Source organism: Ailuropoda melanoleuca, chromosome 3 (genome assembly GCF_002007445.2).
Source record: "Ailuropoda melanoleuca isolate Jingjing chromosome 3, ASM200744v2, whole genome shotgun sequence".
Lineage (NCBI taxonomy): Eukaryota > Metazoa > Chordata > Mammalia > Carnivora > Ursidae > Ailuropoda > Ailuropoda melanoleuca.
The window spans coordinates 109,640,906-109,668,143 of NC_048220.1; the positions used below are offsets into that span (position 1 = coordinate 109,640,906).

The window sequence follows — 27,238 nt, forward strand, 5'->3', positions numbered from 1 at the left end:
AAGCCTAGACAATTGTGATATCTTTCTCTTATCAACAATTTTAGCTTTTACTNTCATCTCAGGTTATGATCTCAGGGTCCGGAGATCGAGACCCATTCAGGCTCCGTACTCAGCGGGGACCCTGCTTATCTCCCCCCTCTTCCCCTCCCACTGCTCACTCTCTCTCAAATAAATAAATAAATCTTAAAAAAAAAAGCGGCTCATATTTCAATACCATTTTCCCAAGTAAGCCTAGCCAATTGTGATATCTTTCTCTTATCAACAATTTTAGCTTTTACTCTCTGTACAATATATGATTTTGCTGTCTTGGTTCTGTCTTACATAATTCTTGCTTCCCAAGATTTATGCACTCCATCCCTCAAGAGCTGGGAATCAGTTTCTCTACTTTTTTGTACCCTCCCCCACTGTACCTAGCAACATACACACAAGTAAAAGGCAACAATAAATATTCACACATTGGTCAATATTAGTCCTAATTGTGGATTTATTATAGCAAGTCAACACACAAAGTATAGACAAATCCCGTATGAGGCACTAAAGCTAAAGAAATAGACACATGAAAAAATGTTCAAAATCATTAGCCTCCAGGGAAATTCAAATCAAAACCACACTGAGATACCACCTTATGCCAGTTAGAATGGCAAAAATTGACAAGGCAAGAAACAACAAATGTTGGAGAGGACGTGGAAAAAGGGGAACCCTCTTACACTGTTGGTGGGAATGCAAGTTGGTACAGCCACTTTGGAAAACAGTGTGGAGGTCCCTCAAAAAGTTAAAAATAGAGCTACCCTATGATCCAGCAATTGCACTACTGGGTATTTACCCCAAAGATACAGACGTAGTGAAGAGAAGGGCCATATGCACCCCAATGTTCATAGCTGCATTGGCCACAATAGCTAAATTGTGGAAGGAGCTGAGATGCCCTTCAACAGATGAATGGATTAAGAAGATGTGGTCCATATATACAATGGAATATTACTCAGCCATCAAAAGGAACGATTTCTCAACATTTCCAGCAACATGGATGGCACTGGAGGAGATAATGCTAAGTGAAATAAGTCAAGCAGAGAAAGACAATTATCATACGGTTTCACTCATTTATGGAACATAAGAAGTAGGAAGATCTGTAGGAGAAGAAAGGGAAGAAGAAAGGGGGGGTAAACAGAAGGGGGAATGAAGCATGAGAGACTATGGACTCTGGGAAACAAACTGAGGGCTTCAGAGGGGAGGGGGGTGGGGGAATGGGATAGGCTGGTGATGGGTATTAAGGAAGGCACGTATTGCATGATGCACCGGATGTTATACGCAAGTAATGAATCATGGAACTTTACATCAAAAACTAGGGATGTACTGTATGGTGACTAACATAATATAATAAAAAATTATTATAAAAAAGAAAAGAAATAAATTCCCCTCATCAACTTTTTGAAGTTGCCTTTTCAGTAGCGGAGATAATTAACCTACAATTTCACATTTTTTTCCTGCGCTCCATCTCTTTTTCTTAGCCAGACAGCTGACAGGCATTGTGGCCACAGAACATATTAAAGCCAACTGGCTTACTTGGTGATGATGTGCCATGATTTAACCTGGCTACAGATAAGAAACACCTGGGAGCTTTTTAAATGTATGCATGCCTGGGCTCCTCTCCCAAGTATTCTGACTTGTCTTGGGGTGGAACCCAGTCAGCAGTGTGATTTTAAAACTTCCTCATTGATTTTAACGTCTGGTTTGAGAACCACTGGCCAAACTGAAAGAACATTCCAGAAGAAAGAAAGACCTGTGTTTTCTTATGTCCAGTTCTTTGGGACAGCAAGCAGTTGATAGGGAAGGAAAATAACAAGGAGGAAAGTGGCAGGACTATGCAACTTTGCATGTCATTGGAATGTCGCAAATGATTCAAAAATATTTGTAAACTTCAAAATTTTTGTGCACCTATTGAAAAAGTGTCTTAAACAACTGTTTCTCCCCTAATGCTCAAGTTTAAAGGACCCAACAACTTTGAAAATATGGGAGTATTTGGCAAAGCATTCCAAATAAATGACCCTCAGTTCTGGAATTTGCTCCTAGCAGGCTGCTCTCTTTAGCAATCAGCCAAACCCAAAATTTGGCAGCTTTTGGAATATGGTGCAAAATAGATTCTTTTTAAACCTGAGAATCACTGAAGATTTATTTTGCTGGAAAGATACAACTTTAAAAAATAGCAAGCAGTTATTGCTACTGTACCAAGTAGAATCAGAGATCGGCAAGAGCAACTACGAAATCAAGGGCCACCCATCTTTCCTCATTCTATTGATGAGAAAACAGAGGCTCAAAAGAATGAAGTGATTTCCTCAAGTCACACAACCTAATAGTAGGGCCTGGGTACATCCTGATCTCCTGACTCACAGGCCAGTTTTCATGTTTGCTCAGCCACAGAGTCCTCTGGAAATGGTCAAATGATTTCTTTTGCTGTGATTCATTTTGGTTGTTCACAAATGCCATGTTTTTGCAAGTGCTTATATATGATCTTAGGTAACTGTAGCAAATAGCATTCAAATTATACTGTAATTTTTGGTATGTAACATCCTTTCCACAGTCTCAATATGTGAATATATGTGTCTCAGTATGTCAATATATGTGAACCCATGCATCAAATGCAAATCTAAGAGTAAATCCATAACAAACCATTATCAAAACGTCTTGTCTTTCTCTGTATTTCCTGTCTACCCACCCCATTTACCACTGTATTTTACTGTGACTTAGGGCAAGTATAGGAGTCAGATAAGGGTGAAGATGATTTCCAGAAAGACAAGAAAAATTCTAATACTTATTAAACTCTCTTAAGTTCTAGGCAAAGAGTTAGGCCCAGAGAGAGAAATTTAGTACCTGAGTTTCAGTGATAAGAGACTAATTTTTTAAAAAATATATGACTACATTTAATGAGGCAGATAATTTTGCCTCAGCTCTTCCCACTTCCCCACATTCCACATGTTATTCCATTTCCTTTCACTCAGTTAAGAATACCACTGAGACACAAAGGGTCAGAGAACTGTTCCCAGAGTCATTCCTCCTTTTATATTGTTCTTTTCTCTCTGCTGCAGAAAATTTCCTTTCCTTCCACCACACCCCATCCATGCTGGCCATTTAGTGAAACATACTACTTAAGAGAAAAGTTGTTACTATTTAGTAGGGGTGTTTCCCTGAATTTTACACTGAGGATCAAATGCTGAATAAAGAAAGAGGAAAGACTCTAGCAGGTCTTCTTACTGTAGTCCAGCCTCTGGGCCTTTCTCCCATGCTCTGCCACCCCCTCCCTCCCAGGCCCAAGGGAGCACCCTGTCACTTCTTTCTTGACAGCTGGCCAGCAGTCTGCTTTCCTTTGCCTGAGGTAACTGCCATCACCCCCTCTCTTTTGGACATCTTCTCTTCCAAGAATGGCTGTCGAGTAGGACATAATGTGCCAGGCTCTCCTGCTCACCATCCCCTTCTTTGCTGTCCTTTCTGGATTAACTGTTTTGCTGTTAGCCATAACAGACAAACAGGAGATAACAAAAACGTGGATAATATAAAGGTTCCAGAATCTCAAAGTCATTTTAGTCATGATCCCTGATCTGTATTTCTCATTCCACTTGTGCTTTTCCACTCAGTTTTGAGGGTAGGAGGTGATGTAATCTCCTTTCTCCATGATGTTTCTTCTTCTTAGGTTTGTTGACTCTTTACTGTAAATATTTAACATCTAGAGAGTTTAGGGATTGCAGTGACCACTACATAGAAGAAAAAGGTACCAAATAAATTTGAGGGGTTTTAAAAAGGTAAATGTCCTCAGTTCCGTTTGCTTCATTTCTCTGGAAAATAATGGAAGATCAATGTGGGCTTCTGGAATTTATCAGTTTAAGCTCTGATAGCATCTCCTCAGTGAAGCCAGGCTGAATTAAGAGCACCCTCTGAGCTCTACCACATTTCTTTTTCCTGCACCAACTGCAGTGCTATGATAGCTGGTTTACTGTCTGTTCCCCATCCTAGACTGGCTTTCCCTGTAAGGAAGGGACTGCAATCTTTTCTACTCACCTTATATTGCTGGGGGCAGGCAGAGTGCCTGGCACATAGTAGGTACTTAGTAAATGGTTATCAGAAGAATGAAATGCTTCTCAGGAGAAGAAAGGTAGGAGACTGGGTCTTCTTCTAGCAGAAGATAAATATTCCTCCAAGGAATGAACAACTGAACTTCAAAGCTAAGTTTGGGTCTCAGTGATGCTGCTGAAAGAGAAATTGCTTTGCCCCAAGATGAATTATTTGATCAATAAGGAGGGTTTAAAGCATTCTAAGATCCTAATTTGTTCCGTGTTTCTCAACCCTAACTACCTCCCAATATGCATTGGTGACAAGAAAATGGGTAAGAAATCGGAACAAGATGCATCGAACAGAAATGTGGACCCTATGAAAAACTCCTGTTCATGTAACTTTGAACAAGTTACCAACCCTCTTTGGGCCTCAAGTTTACATCTGTATCATGAAGTGAGTAGGTCAGATGACATAGAAGGTTCCTTACAGCATTAACCTTTCCTGATTTAAATGATTCAGAGGCATGCACTGCAATCTTCCTCTCCTCCACCTCAAACCCCTCCCCCTAAAAAAAGTGACTCCTACCATTGTCAACAGTACACTTGCAGAGGAAGGAAAAACTACAAATTACGGTCACAGGATCAATGAGGTGAAATAAAAGATTAAAATATTTTATATTCATAGAGCAATTTTTCACAACAGTGTCAAACAAAAAGTTCCAGTCAATGTTTATACTAGGACTTGATGAAAAATTCCAGACATAAAACTTCTGGAACTTAGACTTGAATTCACAGGACCTCCCATCTTTGTCTGATAAATTTTACAACTAAAATCTATTGGAGTTTTTTCCCACAATTATTTCAGTTTTATTTTTGAGACTCTTACAGTTTAGTAAAATTCTGGTTATCTGGAACTGTCATTCTAGGTATGACAGATAGCTAAAGATTTAAGTACCACTATCTTTTAATAATTTTGGAAGAAAATACTTTTGAAAAACATTATATTTCCTTGATTTTTAAACAGAATTCACTGAATGTAATTCAGTCTTTTCCTCAATATATCAGTTACTATAACACAGTAATGTCCTTAGATCTCAGTGAAATAGTTTAAGCCCTGGACTTTCTTCTTTCGATGGTGCTTCAGAATCCACCTGAGCTGTCAGCTCTCATTTCTCCCTGCTGTGACCTCCGTTAGCTGGGCCACTTGTGATCACCTCTCCCTGATATATAATTTGCTGGTGAAAAAGGCAGGGAAAAAATTCTTAATCCATTTTTGTGTACCCAAGAGTAGCATAGTTCCTGCTACTTAAGACCTTCAGTAAATACATATTTGTTCAAATAATGTGTGAATTAACATAATAGGTTTAATTAAAAAAAACAAGCTTGCTAAAACGGGGTGTGAAATAATAATAGAGGCTAACTAAAGGCTTGAGGGGCTTGGTTTAATACATAGTCTTGCAACAGTTTCCACATACTTTCTAATTCTCATATTCTAGATAGAGTCCATAGGTTTGACCTCCTGAGACTTATAAAGAGATGAAAAATAACAGTGGTAGGTAAATAAAAAAAACTTATGATTGCTTAAACTTTGGCTGATTATATAAAATACAGTGTTATCAACTAATTCTTCTATTTCTAGGCACATGTGACCTACTACAAACTGAAAAGTAAGGAATGAACTGGCATTCCTACATTTTTTACATTATAGCTTGACTAGGCACCTCATCACACCCACTAGCTATGTGATTTGGGGCCAATGATTTAACCTCTTCTAATTTCGGTTTTCTTATCTGAAAATAGTAATGACAAAATCCTTCTTGCAGGACTCTGCAAAGAATTAAATAAGTCATTCTAAAGTATTTTACCATAGACCTGACCCTCAAATTACTTTTATTGTCATATGTTGTCTATTCTCGGATTTGGGACATTGGAGTCAACCCTGTGCATGGCCAGGCACTGTGTCTGCAAAGACATTTTTCTCTTGTGTTTGCAGCCTGCCAGATACTGCTCTGCCTCAGTCTTGGGTGTTCTGAACCAAATGTAGCACCCTAAACTGAAATAAGCTCTAAGTCCTTTAACTGACTTTCAATATAGAAAACAGGTACATTTCCATTATTACTAGCATTCTAAATTAGGGGATTTTAAGGTGGGGAATGTTAAGGGATGAAGAAAGGGAACTTAAAAGAAGGCAATACTCCAAGTTCCCCCAATTTATCATAAATGTCACAAATTTTAGTGACTGGCACCTGGAAATATAAGACCTTTCCATATTGATGCTGCTTATTACAGAATTAAAATATTCACTCTCAAGAGCAAAAATGGTAGCCTCAAATTTGTTTGCAACTAAAGTATTGCACACAAGAGTGGATTTTCCCTGAGTAAATGTGTTAGTTTCATCTCAATTTAAATGAAGAAATTCAAAACATCCCAGTTTCTTTCCCAGAGTTATTTATCACAACAGAATATACTGACATGTTTCTTAATAGAAATTAAACACTGCAATATAAATGGGTTATCTTAAAAATTATTACACTCAGAAATCTATAAAGAATACTCTAAAATATGGATGAGAATACAGATGGTGATACTAAATTAAACACTCCCTAAAAAGGAAGAATTCTTGCTATATAAAGAAAAACGACAAATGAGATTTTATCATCTCTACAGCAGCTTAACAAGTATCTTTTGTCAATGCTTTTTATAGTTTTCCTAATCTAACCAGCTCCTTATTGAATTTGGCCAATTTATTTTTCATGGTGAAATTTACCTGTTACTTGATGTGTACATTAAGTAACTCCTCAGATTGTTCTTGCTAAATTCCAAGACCATTGCTATGGATCTTACTGCCCAACATCTTAACCAGCTGCATTGCTGACTTTTGAATCTTTTCTAAATAAGGCATGCTTAATACACACAAGTATTATACTTGCATCTCAAACTCCTTTAGAAAACAGGACTTTTCAGTAACACTTTTGCACTAAACTTCTAAAATGCCAGTTGATCAGCAATGCACATAATGCATTAAGAAAATCTTGAATAGCACTTGTCTAAAATACATTCCTAGAATACATAAACTGAACCTCTGCATAAACCTTAAAGATGCTGACACATCAATATGAAGACAAATTATTTTATTCAGCGTTTTGAAAACTTCATTTGAAGTTGTGATTCTTTTTTTAGTTGCTCTTCAAGTCCTCACTAAAGTTGCTACTTAGTAACCCATTTACTGAAAAATGTGTATAAACAAAATTATGGGCTGACCAAAAACAATTTTTAAAATATATAAATAAAACATTGCAAAATTCATGCCACAATTGTGACACTTGTGGTTCCGCAGGGAGTAGAAAATGTGTGAGAGAAATCAAAGATGCCACGGACAGGGAGCCCAAGAGTTAAGGGTCCAAGAGCAGTAACACTGCTATAAACCTGGTCTGAATAAGACAGAACTTGCTAATAATTCCTGTGCTATGGAAATCCTGAAAAAGTCTCTTAATAAATTCAACTATCACCCCCTACTATACCCTTTTTCAAATTGGAACTTTCATGTATTAAATTTGTAAATATATACGCATATTAAGACTCACTTAAAACCCATATACAAAAGTAATTTGGCTTTTGCCCCCAAATTTAGAAATTTTTTTATCTTAGCAACTTTTAAAAATCGACTTCTATGTAATCAACACTTTGGCTCTTCTACTTGTATACCTCTGAACACTAAGGGGGAAAAATAATTATCTGACCATATTAATTACTGAAATATAGAAACGTCTCTACTTCGAAGGATTTTAATAGATAATGAAGTCAAGGAACATTTGAAGAGATTATGCTTCCCTATGCTTCTGTGCCTGGCCCTTTTCCTAGCTTTACTAATTCTTGCTAGGCCATTTCTTTTTTTCCTCTCTCTCTCTCTGATTTCGGGTTTATGTTGAAAACTCCCCTATCATTAACCTCAGCCAAATGTTTCTCCTTCAACTTCAGGCCTGTGTGCACAATTAACTAAGGGAACTTTTTAACTAAGTGACTGAATGGTCATTATTTTAACCCCCCCCCCAATATTTTGAGCATCTACTGTGTGCCAGTGTTCTTAACACTAAGGATGAACCTAACAGACAATAGTCCCTGCCCTCATGGAGTTTACATTCTAGACAGATGATAAGCAAAACAACTAAATAAAATAAGCATTATAGAGAAAGCTAAGACAAAGAAGGGCTTGGGAAGAAATCTTAGAGAAGTTATCTTTTTTTAAAAGACTGTCTTGGAAGATCTCACTGAGGTGAACTTCTAGCAAAATCCTTAATGGAGTAAGTGAGCATAGGGAAATCTGGTGGAAGAGTATTTCAGATGTCCTACAGGCATGCTCACTTTTTTTTAAGAGAGAGAGTGGTGGAAGGGGGGCAGGAAGAGCAGAGGGAGAGAAAGAATTTAAGCAGGCTCCATGCCCAGCATGGAGCTGGACTTGGGACTCAATCTCATGACCCCGAGATCAAGACTGAGCCAAAATCAGGAGTCGGGTGCTTAACTGACCGAGCCACCCGGAAGTCCCTGAAGATTCAAAATTGAACTTACTGTTTTTTCTTGCAAGCCAGCCTCTCTTCCTGTATTTCCTGGCTTTATTTTGTTTTGCTTTTTGAATTGTGCCATCATCTCTCTCACACTTAAAAAAATAATCTGAGACTTACCCTTATGGTTTACTCTTTTAACTCTGAACAACAGTCTGCAGCCTATGTCCTTTTGATTCTATCTCTTCATATTGCCTACTGACTTTTCATTTGTTGCAAGGATTATCGTTACAGCCCTTGTTCAGGTCAACATTGCTTCTCCCCAGGGTTTTTCTAATATGCATTCTCTTAACCAGTCTTCTTGTCTCCTCCTCCTTCTTGCCTGATCCCTTCAGTCCTTGATACTGGTGAATAGTTGTATTTGTGAAATGCAAACGTGCCATTCTCCTGCTTAAACTTTTCAGTGGTTTCTCATTATTGTCAACCACTCTTTATTGTGGCACAGAGGATCTAATGTGATTAGCATACCCTGCTCCTCTCCTCTTCCCAATAACCTCTCTGGGGTTCCTCTCACGATTTTAGGTAAATTCACTGGCTCCAGCTCCACAGTTCCTCCTAAAAGTGACCCCTTCCAACTCTGTGCTTACACTTTCCATAAGTTGCTTTTGTAACAGTGATTTGTTGACACGTTTGCCTTTCCTAAACCCAGCTCAGTGCTTGGATCTAAGTAGGCACTAAAAACCAAATGGATAAAATTAAATCACTCTTAATGACTGGTATAATATAAATAGATGCACCATTTCTAGGATCTGGACATAGGCCAAGAGTTTCTTTCTCCTCAAACACTCAGAATCACCTTAGAAACACCTATTCAACATGCAATTCAACATATTCTGATACTGAACGGAAACATCCAATCTTATTTGCTTGGAAAACTATCTGACTTAAAAGCACAATACTCCTTTCCCTACTAACAGCTTTTACTTTGGGGAATTCACATATGTACCATTCATCTGTGTACTTTTATTTTTAGCAATGAAGGAAATTTCAGTTCCAGAATATATGAATTGCAGAAACTGTGACTCACTTCTGTTAAAGATAATTTGAAGTTAAGTGAACTAGTCACAGGGATTAAAAAAGGAAAATAAAGTTAACGACATAAAATAGGCAGATAAAGGAAAATTAGCTTGACAAAGCTACTGTAGTGGCATCTGGGTGGAAAAATATCCAACCTGTATATAAGAGAGAAATGAAAATGAAATCTAGAATCAACAATCCAGACATAAAGCTAGCAAAATATTTAACATATAAATGGGGGACCATGAAGAGCAAAATACACCTGATACATTTCACACCTAGAGCAAAATGAAACAATCTGCCAGCTTCTCATTTATTGTGCTGTGGGGAGGCGGGGNGGGGGGGGGGGGGGGGGGGGGGGGGGTGTCACAAATCTTTGTTTACAAGTACTGGATGGTAAATGATGGTAAATGGAAATTTATACTACAACATTGCCTTGAGAGGTGTTTCCATTTGTAACCAAATGGTTCCTTACTAATGAATAGCAGTTGTATTAAACATTCATATTAATGAATTAGACTACTGAACATGATTTCCAAAGACTTATGGTTCATTTTGCTTTTCAGAAAACAGTAAAAAAAAAAAATTGTAATTTTTAAATTTTATATGTTATCACCATTTTGGTATTTCACCCTATACATGCATGATTTATACTCTTGACAATGGTACAGAATGTAAAATTTTTTTTTTTTTTTTTTTTTTTTTTTTTAGAGGGGGGATGAGAGGGAGAGGGACAGAGAAAATCTTAACCAGGCTCCATGTCCAGTTCAGGGTTCCATCTTACAACCTGAGCTGAAATCAAGAGATGGATGCTTAACTGACTGAGGCACCCAGGCGCCCCCAGAACGTAACTTTTTAAAAACAGGAATTCTTGAAGATATTTTAAGTACTTTATAGACCAAAAAAAAAAAAAAAATACACTTTTATTTTGAGAAGTTTTATATATTCCAGTTTCTAATAATCTCTCAGGATCTTGGTCCATAGTCTGGTGGTGATCCACTGACCACAATTTTGAATAGCAAGCCCTGAATCAGTGATTCTAAATCTTGATACCTAACGGAATCACCTGGAGAGGTATAAAGAACCACTTTTAGGAATGAAAGGTTACTGAGTCTGGGATCGAGTCTGGGTAGTGAGTTTCAAAACCTCCCAAATTCAAGCTAACAGCTAAATTTGAGAACTTTTGACCTAAAATGTACTGGTCAAATTTATGGGGAGGTTTTATTTCTCCTTATTTCCAATACAGTAACTAACAGAGCTAGGAATAACCGGTACTGCACAGATTATGAGAGTAATATATGCCCCAAGTCTCCAAATTCTTACTGATAAGTCATTATCAATCAGGTTCTAATGTTAAGGATCTTAGCAGTTTCATTTCTATACTCCTACCAAATGATTTAATAACATGCTTTTCCCAGTATTTTAAATATCCACGGTCTTATAATAAAATGACAACCTAAATTATTTTTAGATTAGGAGATAGATATGTAAAAATGTGATTTTAAAGTATATGAAAGTAACTATTTCTAATTACAGATTAAAATAAACTCAGATTAGTTAGAAGTTTATAAAAAAAAGTAATCCCCAGACATGGCACTTTTCCCAGGAGAAAAGCCCAGACACAGAAAGGACAAGCAAAAGTTTACTTAGGATCTGTATTTGAAGTAGGTACCAATGTGTTACAAACTGAATTACCACTCTTTCCTCATAATGCCTTTCCTACTTATTTTGCTAAATTGAGGTTTGTAAAAGGTCAGGATGCAATTCCAGTCCAAGGATCCCTCTCTAACTCTTAAAATGCACATCCAAAGTACTGAATGAAAATATTTAAAACTCTCAGGTATTAGCAGAAACTCCCTCATTACAGTAAACAGTACTGGAGTTTTAGTCAACTACCACATACTACTAATGAGGTGATTTAATAAAACTTTCTGAACAGGCCTGCTCACCCACTAAAATAGGATGTAGAGAGTCCAATAAGAATGTGCAAGCACAGACTAACGTCACATGGAAATATAAGACAGTACTACATATATTTAGGATAAGCCAAATAAATACATAAATAGTGTGGCAGTGCAAAGAAATGGGGCCCAGAGTACGGACTACTTTCAGCTTTAGCACTGATTAGCCACATAACGAGCAAATCACATACCTTAACTGCATTTTAAAAATAAAGGTACCTCAAATAGTTTATCTTGAGAATCCCTCACAGATCAAAACTCTATGATGCAAAAATAACTGATTAAGCAGTTCTCCGAAACAAGTATGATTAATCGTAAAAACAAAACTACCCACCAAGAGTTTACTTGTAATATAATTGATTTAACAAGTCTCTTAAGAAAAATAACATTTTAAATTTGTCTTCTAGAAAAGTCTACAAATTATTTGGCCATCACTTAAAACAGCAAATTTAAAATAAAAAAAAAGTGTAGAGGAAATGGAGGAAAGGGATCATTAAACAGAGTAAAAGAACACTATGCAGAATTAAAATAAACAATGTAAACTGAGGATAATGAAATATTAAAAGGCTTTTCCTAAGGAAAACTTATTTCAAAGTATGACATTTGGGATTTTATGATCTAAAAGAATATATAGGCATTCTTATATATACAAAATGTTTTTAAGTACTGCAAATAACTCATAATTTCTACATAAATTATCCTAATTAATAAAGATGGTAGTACATGGAGACTATTTCCTTTTAGTTGATTGTTTACTTTGAACACATGTCCTGCCAATCACAAAATACCTATGACCAAATATATGAGAAATCCCTATAAGAATCACAAAGTGCCTTGCAGCTTTCTGTCAGGATGCTAAGAAAATGTAACAATGGAGACACAGCTTGTCTCAATTACAAAGTCCAATCATTAATCTTCTTCAGAACTGGAATCATCCTCTTGGTCAGAGAGTTCAGGGACAGGGAAGCGGAGGATGGCAGCTACTCCAGTCAACTGACTGAGCTGTTCCCCTGATACATGAAGACTAGAGAATATCCTAACTGTGCCTGCATTCTCTTTCACACTGTCCACCAGCTTCACATACCGGCTTCGTGCGGCGACATCCTGGTGCCTGAAAAGCTCATCGCTGATGAGCAATGTGTCAATTGCCATAGCCTCATTAGCTTTCTCCACCTGCTTGAGTCCATAAAAAGCTCGGTCAGGTTCATGTTGTAACATTTTATAGAAGTCATCCAAGGCTTTTACTTCCCCAGCAGCTTTAGTGTCTGAAAGGCGGCTAGCTACAGAAGGGTCACAAAGGGCCTCTTTCAGGGAGTACTTGTGTCCAGAGGAGGCATGTACCTAGAATCATAATTATGAAAGTCAGACAAAAGAATCTCTTAAGAGTATCCATTAATCAGTCTGCAATGACCTAAAGCCAAAAGCACAAATAAGGCTTTATATGTTTGAGGACTTAAGCAAAGTTTACTATGTAAGCAGGCTATTTAACAACTCTCTTTTTCATTTCATTCTCTCACTTACAATCACAGTCCAGTAAACACTTTCTCCTCTTGTACGGTTCTAAAACTTAAAAGTAGTTTATACAACTCCCTCTGCCCATTCTTAATTATCCTTGGATAAGACTTTTACCTGAAGAAACTTGGACCGGTTTTCCAGGAGCAGTTTGTTGTCGGTCTTCACTGCTTGTTGAAACATGTAGTCACAGAACTGCTCCCTCACAAATCCCGGGCTGGCCACCAGGATGCACTTCACAACATCAAAGTTTATGTGGCGCTGGATAGCCTGGACCACCTGTTCATAGAACCGCTCCAAAGCCCGGTCATGTTGGGAACAGTTGCCTTTCCGTTTCCTAGGGATGTTCACCTCTACCTTGGCCCGCGTGAGGGTCATGCTGGGAGTGACTAAGCAGATATGGGCGAGGCCTTCCTGCATGACCACGGCCGCCACATCTGCACTCCAGGCTGGGTCACAGGCCTGTTCGATGCGCTCCAGAACCACACTGTCCCATTGTTTCTTGGCCAGGGTGAACTGGCGGTTGGGCTCCAGCTCGATGGTGTGGTAAGCCCCCATCTTGACATACTCATTCTCTTGGATGTTGGTCCCCTTAACCCGCAGCTGGCAGGCTTGAGAGTCAAAATCGATGGCCTCTACGCAGAGAGTGAGAGTAGTGCGGACCCGGTTGCTTCCTACGCTGCCCGTGGAGGACTCTGTCTGTACCTTGCGGATGGTGGAGGCACGCAAGCTGTCGCCCACCTGCACTAGGTTGTAGGTGTGCCACATATCCTCAGGTTCTTCGGGGACTAGGGTGACCTGGCCCGCATTGTCTTTCTCAATGTCCTTCCTCACGAGCTTCATGACCTCGGCGGGGGTTCACAGGCCAAACAAGAGGAAACGAGAGGGTCCCTAATGGGAAAGGGACAGGGAGGGGAAAGGGAGTCTAGGCCGGGAAGGGGGCGGGGTCCGGTTCCTACAAGCACTTGCCTGGCAGGAAATACTCTAGCTCCGACTCAAGCGGCCGAAGGGAACACTTACTCTAGCCCGTCTTTTCTTAGTCTCCCGGCACACCGCGCCACACCCGCCCGAGAGACACAGCAGCAAACAGAGTCTTCTCCGACATTCCAGCCGCCAGCACTGACCCGGTGGCTGATGCAATGAGGGCGCATGCTCAGCCCGCGTTCTGCCTCTCGGCGCACGTTTTACGTCCCCAAAGAGGAGGCGGGGTCGCAGTTTGCGCGGGCGCAGGCGCACTAAGCGCGAGGTGCGTCCGGAGAGTAAACCGAGAGGGAAGTGCTCGGAATCTTTGGTGGCGAGTCGTTTATTTTAATGCTGAATTTAGACTTCCTAAGTTTTCTCTTCCAAAACTGTTTGTGCAGAATCTGGGGAGTATGTGAGTGCAAAATTTTTTTTCCAGCTGCGTGAAATTGCCACTGTACACCTTCTCTGCCCCGGGTAAATCCAAATTTAAAACTTAAAGTAAAAGGAATTCTCAAAAGTGCAGACTTGGCCCCAAAGTTCTAAACTGTGCTTGCCTTATCAGCATTCAAACACTGCACGTCTGTCGGAGTTGGTATTTCCAGAAGCGGTTTCTAAGAACGGTCTGGGCTCAGAGCAACGTGCCCAGCTGTTTTCTGCGCTTAGTTACCGTGTCTGCAAGATCTGACCATCCCAGATGTTAAAGCACTGGCCCCAGAGAGAGAAGAAACCATCTGTGGAATTTACCCCTGGGTGGACTTCTCAGTTACGTGCCCTAGAGTCCTGGGAATCCCGCAATCCAAAATTGGCAGTCCCCGCTTTAGGCAGCGCAGTAGCCTGTGAAACGTTTAGGTTGGGGGTTGGGTCGCGAAAATTTAGGGCCAGATCTTCGCTGCCTAAATTGAGCTGAGGATATTGGAAGTGGAGAAAATCTGATCTACTAGGACCAACCCTACTGAAGGGCTACAAAATTGATTTTAAATAAAATCCTTAAGTCATTTAGCATTTTTATGGTGGTGGGGGGTTGAGAAGTGAGGATTGCCTCAACAAGATCAGTGAATAGAAAAAGACCACCAGAGTTTCCTTTAAAGTTAGGATGAGATGGAGAGGGGCGCCTGGGTGGCTCAGTGGGTTAAGCATCTGACTTCAGCTCAGGTCATAACCTCTAGCGTCCTGGGATTGAGACCCCACAGGCTCCACGCTCAACGGGGAGTCTGCTTCTCCCTCTCCCACCGCTTCTGGTTGAGAGCTAGATCTCTCGCTCTCTCTCAAATAAATAAAATCTCAAAACAACAACAACAAAACAAAAACAAAAAACCCCAAAAAACACAAGGGAACAGAGAAATCCTACCCACATACCTTCTCAATTCTCTTTCTCTTTTGTGTATGGCACTGAAAGGGAATCTTACCACCCGGAACTGACGAGACCAGAATGAAAAGGAGGAATCTGACTTTGGCACAAGTCTTGATACTCTCAGTTATCTTCCTCAGAGATGGTGGGCCGGGGGGGGGGGGGGGGGGCAAAAAATCCCTTCTAAAGCTCTAGTACAAATTAGAGCCATTGTATGTTTTGTGGCTTTTCCTTTCGCTCTCTACCTCCTTTTCCTCTTCTTTCACACCTTCCTGTCATACTGAGTGCCCTCATAAAGTTTCTAACTCAGACTGCCTTCTTCCACTTCCAAGAAAACCCAGCAACTTTGAGTAAGGAACTGATTGCACTAAAGTGTGAAGATGGCTTGCCTCTCCAAAGGACATTTCCTAACTGGGAGAGAGAGATACTTTGAGTTGCTCCTTGATCACCTTTCTAAGTAGAATTTACTTCTCTCCAAAGTCTGACAAAGATTAAAAACCACAGAATCACAGTGGCAGGCATACAGTAGGATCTTAAGAAGTGTTAAGTTTTTCTTGAAGAGCTATGGTTTATTGAATATTCACCAGGTACTCTCCTATACTCTTCTAATTCTCTTCTGTAAATATTTGTTATCCTTACTTTGTAGATTAAGAAAATGAATAACAGAAAAATAAATGTATTCAAAATCACATAACCAGCTTTTAAATTCAGACCTGCTTAACTCTACACCCCCCTCCTCTGTTCAGTGCTACAGACTATATTATAGATGCTCAAAATCATCTCTGCAGCCACAAATTATGTGCTGTCATCCCCCGCCACTTCCCCTAAAGACACCTTTACTAGTTAAAGACCCACAGTTTAGGAACCAACTGAGAGCATCTGAAAGGCACCAGACACTTCCTTGTTTTTTATTACTTTAAAAAATCTTTGTATTCATCCATTCAACATAGTTTTCCTTCTGCCCAGCCTAAGTCACCATTATAAACCCTGAGAAAAATCTAATACTCTATTTTAGAAAAATATGCATATATTTCTACATTTAAAACGTGGGAAACCCACATTGACTGTTAATTCTGTGGTTCTTTTAAAATTTTTATTTAAATTATGGGCCAAACTACTTTGGGCTGTCTTATTTTTTATTTTTATTTTTTAAAAGATTTTATTTATTTATTTGACAGAGAGATAGCACAAGCAAGCAGAGTGGCTGGCAGAGGGAGAGGGAGAAGCAAACTCCCTGCTGAGCAGAGGGCCCACCCTGATGTGGGGCTCTATCCCAGGATTCTGCGATCATGACCTGAGCTGAAAGCAGATGCTTAACCAACTGAGCCACCCAGGTGCCCCATGGATTGTTTTTTTAAACATAAATGTGCTTCAGTGATTGAACATACTACAAAGTTTTTCATAGAATCATTTGATCTGAAATGGAACTATTTTTTAGTAACTGGAGCTTACTGTTGAATGATCAAATGTTTTCTCCCAGATTTTTGTGTGGTAATATTTCCAGACTAATTACATTTTTATTTCGAGTTATTTAGAGTTCTCATTCCCTATTAATTAAAATCCAATTCCCTAGCATTCAAAGCCTCATGATTTGGCCTTACAAGCTTTATTTTCCACTTGCCCCCTCCAGCAACCTGTATTCCACAGGAGTAATCTTTGTTTCCCGTACATCCTGGGAACTGTCTACTTGCTGCCCTTAACTCATGCTGTTCTATTTAAAATGTCACTACCTCTCACTCCTGTCTCTATAAATTCTACTTCTTTTTAAGCACCAGCTTAAATGTTATCTCTCATTTGAAGCCATTCATTGTATTAATTGGATTACTTGGCTTTTCTTTCTTAAGAACTCTGAGTGGATTCATCCTGTTATTCCCCCATTGACCCTTGAAAATTCCCTTGCACATAGTAGGCACTTATATATCGATGATAAGCTGAGTGGATCAGATGTAAGGTGTGGCAGCTATATGAACGTTATCACAGACACTTAAGGCATGATATTGTTATCAGCTATAGTTCACTTAATAATGGTATGTAAAAAGTAATTCCTCTTATTGTAAAACTGCTGTAGTTATAGCAGTATATGACATTTTCATTTTTTACCAAAATACACAAAATCCTGAGGAAAAAACCATGATTTATCTTTGTTACTTTAAATTATAATTTTATATTTACTTATTGGCTTTTTGAAAATAGAAACCTTTATATCAGTAACTTTATATCTATTTTTTCTATTTTATTTGTATTAATCTCTCTAGAATTAAAAGTTTTTAATTTGTTGTTTTTGATATAATTCTAGTGTCTCAAAAAGAAAACTGGGCTAGAAGTCAAATGTCCTGGATTGTAATTCTTACCCTGTCAATTATTTTTACTCTAACTTTTGGCAGCCCTTAGTCTCTTAGAAACTCTGTTTCTTTTACTTAAGAATTGAGGGTATTGAATTCAATAATTAAAACTGTTTTAATTGTAAAGATTATGCTTCAAATATATTTTTAAAAAGTAAAACACTACTCATAATCTCCCCCATCACATTTATTTTCAATTTTGCATAGTACCTTTTGAATTTTATTCTTCCTAAGGTCCACTGCAGTGGTAAAAGATCAATACCAAGTTTAATACTGCACAGCAAGAGTCAGCAGACATGAATCATGATTTTTCTAGCTAGATTACAGCAACTTTAGATAAGCCCCCTAACATCTGCAAACCTGATTTTTTCATTCTAGATTATATCAGATTATTTGTCCTGCCTCTCTCATTTGATAACCCTTATAAGGTTCTAATGAGATTATGATATTTTGTGAACTGTAGAGTTCTATAAACATGTGACATACTGTGGTATATCTCTAAGAATGCTTGACCTGAAGCTAGAAACCTGGATCAGACAAAGCAAGGGGCAAGGGCTCACTTTAACACAATTATAATTATTCAGCCTTAGAAAAACAACTGGTTCAGTTAAGTTGACTGATGGATAATCTGTTGGATACTATTAATTTATACTAGTATCTCTTCTCCAGGGAAACCTTAGGTCAGCCCTAGTGCATAAGTTCGTGTACCTCATTGGTGAACTGGATTACAATACTTCTTTATTATTATAGTATGTTAGAAACGGTTTGTACGACAGCAGTAGGGATTATGAGCTCCTGAAGAATGGAAATCTTGTTTGAATACCCTGGGTGTAGAACAGTGAGGGCTGTGTAAATGTTCTCGTTTCTAGTATTTTTTTTCAAGACTTAACTGTCCTGCAACACATACTAATCTTTTCCTTCCTCTGCTTAGAGCACTGTGGAGGCTCCTCCCATCATTGCTTCTTTGCTTGTCTACTGCCTTTTTCTTTCAGACTGTGAGCCTATCTTTTGTCTGTGTTCCTGAAACCCAGCACAGCAATTGTTATATAAGCGTAGTTATTACATGAAAGAATGCATAATTGTTTGTTCTCCTTTAATGCAGAATTTTTAACTTGTCTATCACTAGCATCTTAAAATTAGGAAGACATTGTTTTATAATGTTACTAAAATTTTAAAAAGATGATTACTCTTAAGGTAAGTTTCTAAAAACCTATTTCAATTTTGAGATACCCATGTTTGCATAAGAAAATGGTTATTTTAAACACATCTTACTGAGGAAAAGATCTTAAAATGTTGTAAATAATGTATAGTGACAGTTTTATTATGCCTGTTTAGAAAATATTCTTTGCAGAATAAGCCAGAGCTCTGATAATGAATATCTAGTAATAAATGCAATCATTTATGTAAAGAGAATGTGCCAAACTCAGGTTGTTCAGAGATGCCTATGTGACCTCCACAAGCAAAGCTAAGTGGACAGCTGGGAGAAGTATTCAGCTAATTCAGGCAAAAGGGGAAAAGGGAAAGGGTAAGTTCTTTGGTTTTTTTTTTTTTTGAAGGAATTTGTACTCAGTTACTATCTAAGTTTCCTGTGATTAAAAATAATTACTTGTAATTGTCACAAAACAATATAAAACCTCCTACCAAATAAAATCTTATCAACAAAAGCATGTATGAGTGGTGTGTTTCTTTTTGTGTGTATCCCCATACAGGATCATTTTACCAATAATACCACAATAAAATGTATAATTTTAAGGACTGATCAATACCCATGTGTTTTCAAGCTTTAGTATTAAAGTTGAAATTATAGCTAATAAAATAGTTTTGAAAGTATACTGTAATTTGAATTTCATATTAAGAATATAGGATTTATAATAAAATATGCAGTCCATTCATCTTAATCATTTGACATTCTAATGTGATTTAGGTACCCTATTCAAATTTAAAAATCTGCATTTATTTATTTCAGCAGATCTCATATAATTGATATAAAAAGCATGTGTTGTCACTTTTAATATTTGAATTATTTGGATTACAACATTTTTAAAAATTAGATTTCTCACTTTTTTATAAAGATCTACTGTTTGGATAAAACAATATTAATGTTTTTGCACATAAAGTGAATTCTTTATACCAACCAGTGCATATATTTTAATCTCCTTTTAAGACTTAGTTGTCTTTTTAATCTTCCTTTTAAATTATAGAAGACCTCAGATAGAAATTAGGTCCCTTCATATGTGTATAGCATCTAGCACTAATCACCATTTATGACAGAAATTTAGGGCTTGCCAAAACTAGTCATTGATCCTGTGCAACTGGAACATTTTTGATTACTTTATCGTCATGTTTCTCCTGAGGCAGAATATTCAGATGAAGCTCATTTTTGGGATTTGGTGAGGCTGCTGATGACAGAGGAGCAATTATCCCCTACATCAGATAGAAAAAAACTAAGAAGAGGAACAAGGGTCATATCATTGTATCCAGAAAGAGTGTCATTTGTATCCAGGAATATGTTTGAAGTTTTATGATGCAATTTTTAAAAATACAAAGAAATGTGATAGAAAATTACTATGTAGATTTACTGTATGTTATGTTTGTAATTTTCAGATGCACATTTTCCCACCTTTCAACATCTCTGAAACTAGGAGGTATCTAACAGTCTAACAATTGTAATTGGATTGGCAGCATTTTTTTTCTTAGTAGTGAATAAAATAATGATGCATTATTCAATTTTCGATTGATGGTGTCTTTTGTTCAATTAGATATAAATATGGGGATATATATATATATATATTTTTTTTTTCCAGGTGAGGATACAGGTAGAAGAGACAATCTGATCTCGTAAGTGTTTATGAGTTTGTCTTTAGTCTATCTTTTGAGATTCATTCAATAACAAATTTTCAAGTGGCTATTATACTTCGATGCTAAGAATAATAAACTGTATCTTCAGAGAGCATACAGCAAGCTGGGAAGACAGATATGTAATTAACCATTTCATGTGGTATAGCATAGAAGCAAAGACGCTAGGGGCTTACATGTTTCTGGGGGAGGAGGACCAATTTACCCCAGTGGGTTTCTTGGAAATGACGTTCATGTGGGGACTTGAGGTAAGCAAGCAGTGTGAGCAACTGCTTATGCAAAGGCCTGGAGACCTCAGAGGAGCTGGCACCAAAAAAAAGAGCTAAAAGAAGCTCAATAATCTTGACGGGAATATATTCAGCTCATTTACATCTCTTGATACTCTTCTGTACTTGCTTTGAGAGTGAATACAATTCTCCAGTCATAGACCATTCCAGATAGGCAATGTATTTTGATTTTAGCATTGTGGCAATAATTCCAAATATCTCAATTTTTTAACATGAAATCAAAAACACTATTTTGTGTTTCATAAACAGAAAGATTGTGTAGGTAAAGAATAGCATTTTGATCCCTAATTTTCTGAATATGTTTTACTACTTTACAAAATATTTTAAGGGACATGTGAAAATCCAGTAAGTTCTAAATCTAATGGGAAGTTTCTTAGGTTGGAGGTGGAAGAACTAAGGCAGAGAAGCATCCATCTAAGGACGTAAAAATCAACAGTTATAAGCTGTGGCCCAAGAGTTTATGCATCAAAACAGCATCACAACAGCAGGGAAGAAAATTGGTAAACTAGTTAAACATATATTCATTGCTACTCTCAATGCCTATTTATTAAACAAACATCCTATGAATTTATTGCTACCTTTATATACATCATAATGACTAAGGAGTTTCATCATCTTCAATAATTCCTGACAGTCCATTGTGTGCCACTGGAGGTCATTTCTTTGTTATGGGTAAGTATCTGATTTCCATATTCAGCCATCACCTCGATGGACTTCATTTTGAATAGGAAATCTTAACTGAAAAAAGTCACAAAGGAAGACACCTTGCTTTTAGGCTAACTAAAATGTTTCTAGAGGAGAGACATTTAACTCAATTAGGGGTCATTCTATATATTCTTAATAGCCAGAGATAGTAGTCTTATTCGAGTTATAATTAATATAGGGTGGGACATCATCTAATTTCATGATATACCTAAAAGTCACAAAAATATCAGACTCACATCATTAATTAGGTCCTTTTCAAAGTTTTTTAGACAGTTATGCTTGGCTTTAACATTCAGAGAGTTGAGCAAGAAGGAAATGGATTTGCATTTTGATAGCTTATATGGCATATTATTTCACAGCAGGAGATTTGAGATCAGAGAGTAAGCTGAGCATAGGCTTTGCCATTTACTAGTCCTGGGACTTTGGACAAATTAATCTCTTAGCATTTTGGTTTCTTCATATCTAATATATGGGTAATAGTTCTAAAATTTTCCTTTTTTTGAGATTAAAGTAAAGTAATACATGCAAAGTTTTTGGCACAAGGCCTCACACATAATATATTCCCAATAAATATGTGCCTTTCAGCATTGTGATAGTTTTTCTCAGTTATTTTATGTCCTGACCCTATTCCCCAGAAAGTCTAATTCTGCCATTTGGACTTGGCCAATGAGTGGGTTGGGCAAGACATTAGAGGGTGGGAGGAAATGAAGGGGGTATTTACCTCTCCTGCTCCCTCCTGGCTTTGCTTCAATTTTAACTCTAGCTGCATTCCTTGTCTTATGCCCCAGCTCCTGTCCAACAGCCCCCCTCCCATAGCTCGAGCTCACAGTCAACCTGACTCTGCTACCTCCTCAGGCCTAAGAGGTACTCCACCATCTTTTGTCAGTTCTTTAAATGTCTCTGTAAACAGCCCTTTATTAAACTTTCTTTAGTTAAATGCTTTATATGTGTCACTAGTTTTTTGCTGGGACTTTGACATACATAAAATAATAATCTTTGTTGACAAATCATTTTAAAATACTGTTAAAAAGCTAATACAAGACAATTTTTTTTATCCAGTGGGAAGTTTATTGGGATGGTGGTTTGTTGTCATGACATAAACCCAGCTTTGAAGGCTGGAAAGAGTTCCTTTAGATGGCATCTTTGAAGGCTGGAGAGAATTCATCTAGATGGCAGGGGGTGGTGGGAAGGAAGGGTGGAGTTCTTTTCTAGATATATAAAACAACAAGGTCATATCCACAGTAGCAAAATGAGCATGAGGATTATGTAGAAAGTAAGGAAATGTGACTGGCTATCATAATGATGTGGGAAACAAAGGCAGAAGAAAAATTATTAAATTTCCTTACTACCTACATCCCACTGACAAGTCCTTGAAACAGGCCGAGTGACATTTCTCTAGGGACTCAACTGCCTCGATGTTAATACTTTGGTAAGGGCAAAAGGCAATCCTACCCTGAGCAACACCTCCCTCAGGATCCTGTAAGTCTACTTTAACTTACAAAAATTCCTTTGGAAATTTCCTTTATCTCTAAACCCCCAAGATATGTGTCAGCAAGCATCACCCAAGCATATGGCCCACCGATATACATTAGTCTCATGACTAAGGTTTTATTAGACGGTAATAAATGACCTTTTCCCAACAATAGCTAGCCCCTCAGGGTCCGGAAACTTTGCTTCCAAAATTCCTTAGAGATTTATGCTATCCTTAACCCCCTCCCAACTTGAAAGTATATAATGGGCCACTCCTCATGACCCCATTGCAGTTCTTTCTGACCACTGGTCCTGTCCCCATGCTTTAATAAAATCACCCTTTTGCACCAAAGATTTCTCAAGAATTCTTCCTTGGCTGTCGGCTTTGAGCTCTAACGTCTTTCCCACATCAACAGGAAGTTTACATTTCAGGGTTTTGGTAGGCAGAATAATGGTCTCCCAAAAATGTTCATGTCCAAATGCAAAGAACCTGTGAAAACGTTACCTTATATGGCAAAAAGGACTTGGCACATGTGATTAAATTAAGGATCTCAAGACGAAGAGATTATCCTGGATTATCCAAGTGGGTCCAATGTAATTAGAAGGATCTTTATTAGAAAGAGGCTATACGGTCAGAGTCAGAAGGAAAGATTTGAAAATGCTATTCTGCTGGCTTTGAAGATGGAGGATGGAGCCACAAGCTGAGGAATGCAGGGGGCCTCTAGAAGCTAGAAAAGGGTAGAAAATGAATTCTCCCTGATATAGCCTTCAGAAGACACACAGCTCTGTCCACATTTTGATTTTAGCCCGCTGATACTTCTAACTTACAGGACTGTAACATAATATATTTGTCTTGTTTTAAGCCAATAAATCTATAGCAATTTGATACAACAGAAATAGGTAACTGATACAGGTATAGTAGTAGAGAGAGGGTGCTGGATTAGGGCAAACTGTGAGTGGTCAGTAGAGAATTTTGGATTTCATCTGAAGACAATAAAGAACCATGAAAGTGTTTTTGTTTGTTTGTTTTACTAAAAAGACTAAGATATAATGAAAATTACTTATTAAGAAGATAGATTAGAGATTCAGATTTGCAACAAGAAAAGCTCTCTATGGTAGTGTGCATGGGCAGGTATGGTGATGAGACCACAGGTTAGGTGTGGATTCTATGAATTGAGAAGTTTCCAGGAAAGCTGACAATATGATGACTGATTGGAAAACCAGCAAAGGAGAGGAAGAAGTCAAATTTCAGACCCTTGTGTTGTGAAATGGGCATAAATATAGCACATATGAGGAACCTATTGATTCTGATGCAACAAATTCTAAATTTTAGTATGATTGAATAATATACACACATACACACACACAAAGGAATTAAATATTATAATTTAGAAATATCTATGCATTATTCTTTAAGTCCCTTTCTGCATTTAGCAAGGCATATTATCCCAACAGTTTCAGAAAACCCACAGTATGCAACTGCAACTGTTTTAGGCATGAGTAAATACAGTAGTACCTCTATTTTTTTAAGTTTCATTCTTGTCTTTTTAGAGGATGTGCAAACTGCATTTGATCCTTTCTGTACTAGTGAATACTTATTTGGTAAAATGAAAAAGGTACAACTTGAATAGTTAGAAAATTTCAGATTTTATACAACGACAACAAAATGCAAACAACCTCCAAAAAGTTTGAGCTTAAGAGGCATCATAGGTCAAATAAGTGTAAAGGGCAGTGACAGTAGCTGGTAAGTTAAAACATTCACTGGCTGTAAAGCTGTTCAGAAGTTACTACTGTTTGGATTACTGGACACTTCCTGAGTAGTGAAAAATGTTTCGATGAAAAGTCAATAGCTTATAATCTCTTAATACCACCTCACTACGAAAAAATGTTTTGCTTGCGAATAATTCATTTCTCAGTGATCTTCATAAGACTTAACAATGCTTGGGCATCTAAATCAAGGTAAACTGGCTGGATCACCCCTGTTTTTAATGGAAAAATGCTAAATTAACTCATACCAATAAACATGCCAGCAGTAAAGACACTGAACATTGAATATTGAGGATATGCTAAACCCAACCATTAACCTAACCATTAATCAGGTCACTTTCTTTCACACAAAGCTTCACCAATCTGCCTTTTTCTTTCACCATTACAGCTTTCCCCCTCAGTATCTGATAAAATCTGACCATGGGTCAATCATTTGGAAAATCTTAGAAAATGCTATGATTCAACCTTTTTCTAAATCGGATGTAACTTTGCATTTCCAGTTTTTTTTTCCAAGTCCCTCCTTAAAAATACCTTTTATACACAAGTAAACAACACTGTATTTTACATTTAAAAAAATAGTCTGCTCTGTGACTATCCCTTTCTCAATTTCAAAGTGTTCCTCCTCCTTATATAGAAACATCATTTCAGAACAAAAAGCAATTTTGCCTTGCATTCCTTTCCTTCCTCGTTCTGTAGCAGAAAAGATCTTGAATAGTTGACAGCAAGAAAATGCAATAATGTCCATTCTTGAGTAACCTGATGGTAGGAACTTTGCATATAAATCCGGCGCCCTCTAGTTACCTTCCTCCAAAAAAATAAAAAATAAATAAATAAAATAAAAAAAATAAAAAAAAAATAAAAAGAAGAAAAAGAAAAGGTGGGGGAATGCCATTCACCAAAGTACTAAAATACAATGTAAAATGTCAAAACAACTTAACAACTTTAATTGTAAAGTCATTTCTACCGTGTAAAGTTTTCACCACTGTCTCCCTCCTACCATTGCGGGGGAAGGTTTTGAAACACATCAAAACCGTATCAAAACCGAAATGCAGACACTCCTTTCTGTACTCGGACCTACGCAGACTACCTGGAGTGTCCCCAAGTAACCGGCGCTCCCTCCACCTCTCTGGGCCAGAGCAATCTGTATCTCCCTACCCACAAGTAGCCCGGAGCCCCGCACGCAGATGCTCAGAGAAAAACAGGGTCGCTCACCGGTGAGAAGCCAACAGCAGGCGACAGCGACCCCTGGGCTGGCTTGGCGTCGGGGGGCCATGGCCGGGGAGCCCGCAGAGCCCGGGGTAATCGCTGGATCGGAGGGCAAGACGCGGCAGGACTGGGCACGGGAGCCGCGCGCTCTGGGCCACTCTGCCGCCGCAGGTCTCAGTCTCCGGCCCCGGTCAGTCGCGGCGCCCAGAAGCCGAAGAGTGAATTTCCTGTGTTTTCGACGAATGCCTCTAGGTCCTTTCCACGCTTTTCATATCCCAGACTTACTGCCCCATCGCCCGCCCCTTCGCGCGCTCGGTCTCTGAAGTCCCACTGGCAGCCTCCCAGGCTCTGTCCGAGACATGGACAAATAAAGCCAGCTTCGCGGGTTCGTGTTTAGGCTAAAGTCCATGGACTGCAAAGCAAACCTTAAAGGGACATCTGCCTTTCATTGAGAGGGTGATCCCGCTCTCCGTGCCAGCTCCTTAAGGTGGTAGGAAGGCGGGCTAGGGCTGGACCTTTGGGAGGGTGTCTCCAACCCATGGCCCCGCCTTCACACCCCTTACTTCTCCCTGGGTCTTAGCAGGGAGGGCACTTTCATAGTGCCGGAGCTCCTTGGCCCTTAAGGGAAGGCTGCTTTCTTGGGGTCAAATTGCGCAGAAGGAATTAGTCTCTGAAAGGGAGCACATTGGTATCCCCACCTCCCTCTCCTGCGGACACTTGAACTTCGCTGTGCTGTTGTCTAGCACTGAGCGAGAGAGAGAGAGAGAGAGAGAGAGAGAGAGAGAGTTGTGCAGAGGGGGCTTCCACTCAGACACGCCCCCACAAAGGGTTTTGCTTTCGCTTATGTAGAGTTTGCTTCGTTTATGGTGATTTGTGGTTAAAAGGTGGTTGCAGCTAGACTTTTCTTTGGGAAGACTTTAAGTGGGAGAAAAGGAGAAAGAAACAAGAATGTGAGAAAAGAAAAAGAAAGGGAGAAAGATAAATGCAAGAGAGAAGAGGGAGGTTAATGAAGGGAGGCAAACAGTCTCCTTAGAAATGGTTATGTGTGTGGGCTATTTTGTTTAATTTGAATTAGGATGTTTTTATACTGGGAATTGAATCTAATAAAGAACTCAGGACACTGTTTTATTTCTTCTTGTTATAGACTTTTAAAAGTAAGAGTGCATTAAATCATGCTCATGTTACTCTTTCCTCCCCCAATCCCA

The 27,238-nt window shown here is 38.4% G+C and overlaps 2 protein-coding genes across 3 annotated transcripts in view; both read right to left on the reverse strand.

Moving 5' to 3' along the window:
- Positions 1-26,755, reverse strand: part of ITGA1 (integrin subunit alpha 1) — a 166,319-nt gene extending 139,564 nt beyond the window's left edge. The window contains exon 1 of one of the 2 annotated variants that reach the window (XM_002921554.4): positions 26,040-26,755. In XM_002921554.4, the coding sequence (XP_002921600.2) occupies positions 26,040-26,100 (61 nt within the window). In that variant the 5' untranslated portion in view covers positions 26,101-26,755. The remainder of the gene's footprint in view (positions 1-26,039) is intronic. The other variant, XM_034656939.1, reaches the window with a different exon arrangement.
- Positions 11,258-15,529, reverse strand: PELO (pelota mRNA surveillance and ribosome rescue factor). Its single transcript, XM_002921551.4, has 2 exons — positions 13,207-15,529; positions 11,258-12,918 (listed from the first exon to the last, which is right to left on the reverse strand). Exons 1-2 carry the CDS (start codon positions 13,930-13,932, stop codon positions 12,487-12,489), a joined length of 1,158 nt encoding a protein of 385 aa, XP_002921597.1. The 5' UTR covers positions 13,933-15,529; the 3' UTR covers positions 11,258-12,486.
- Positions 26,756-27,238: the final 483 nt, after the last annotated feature.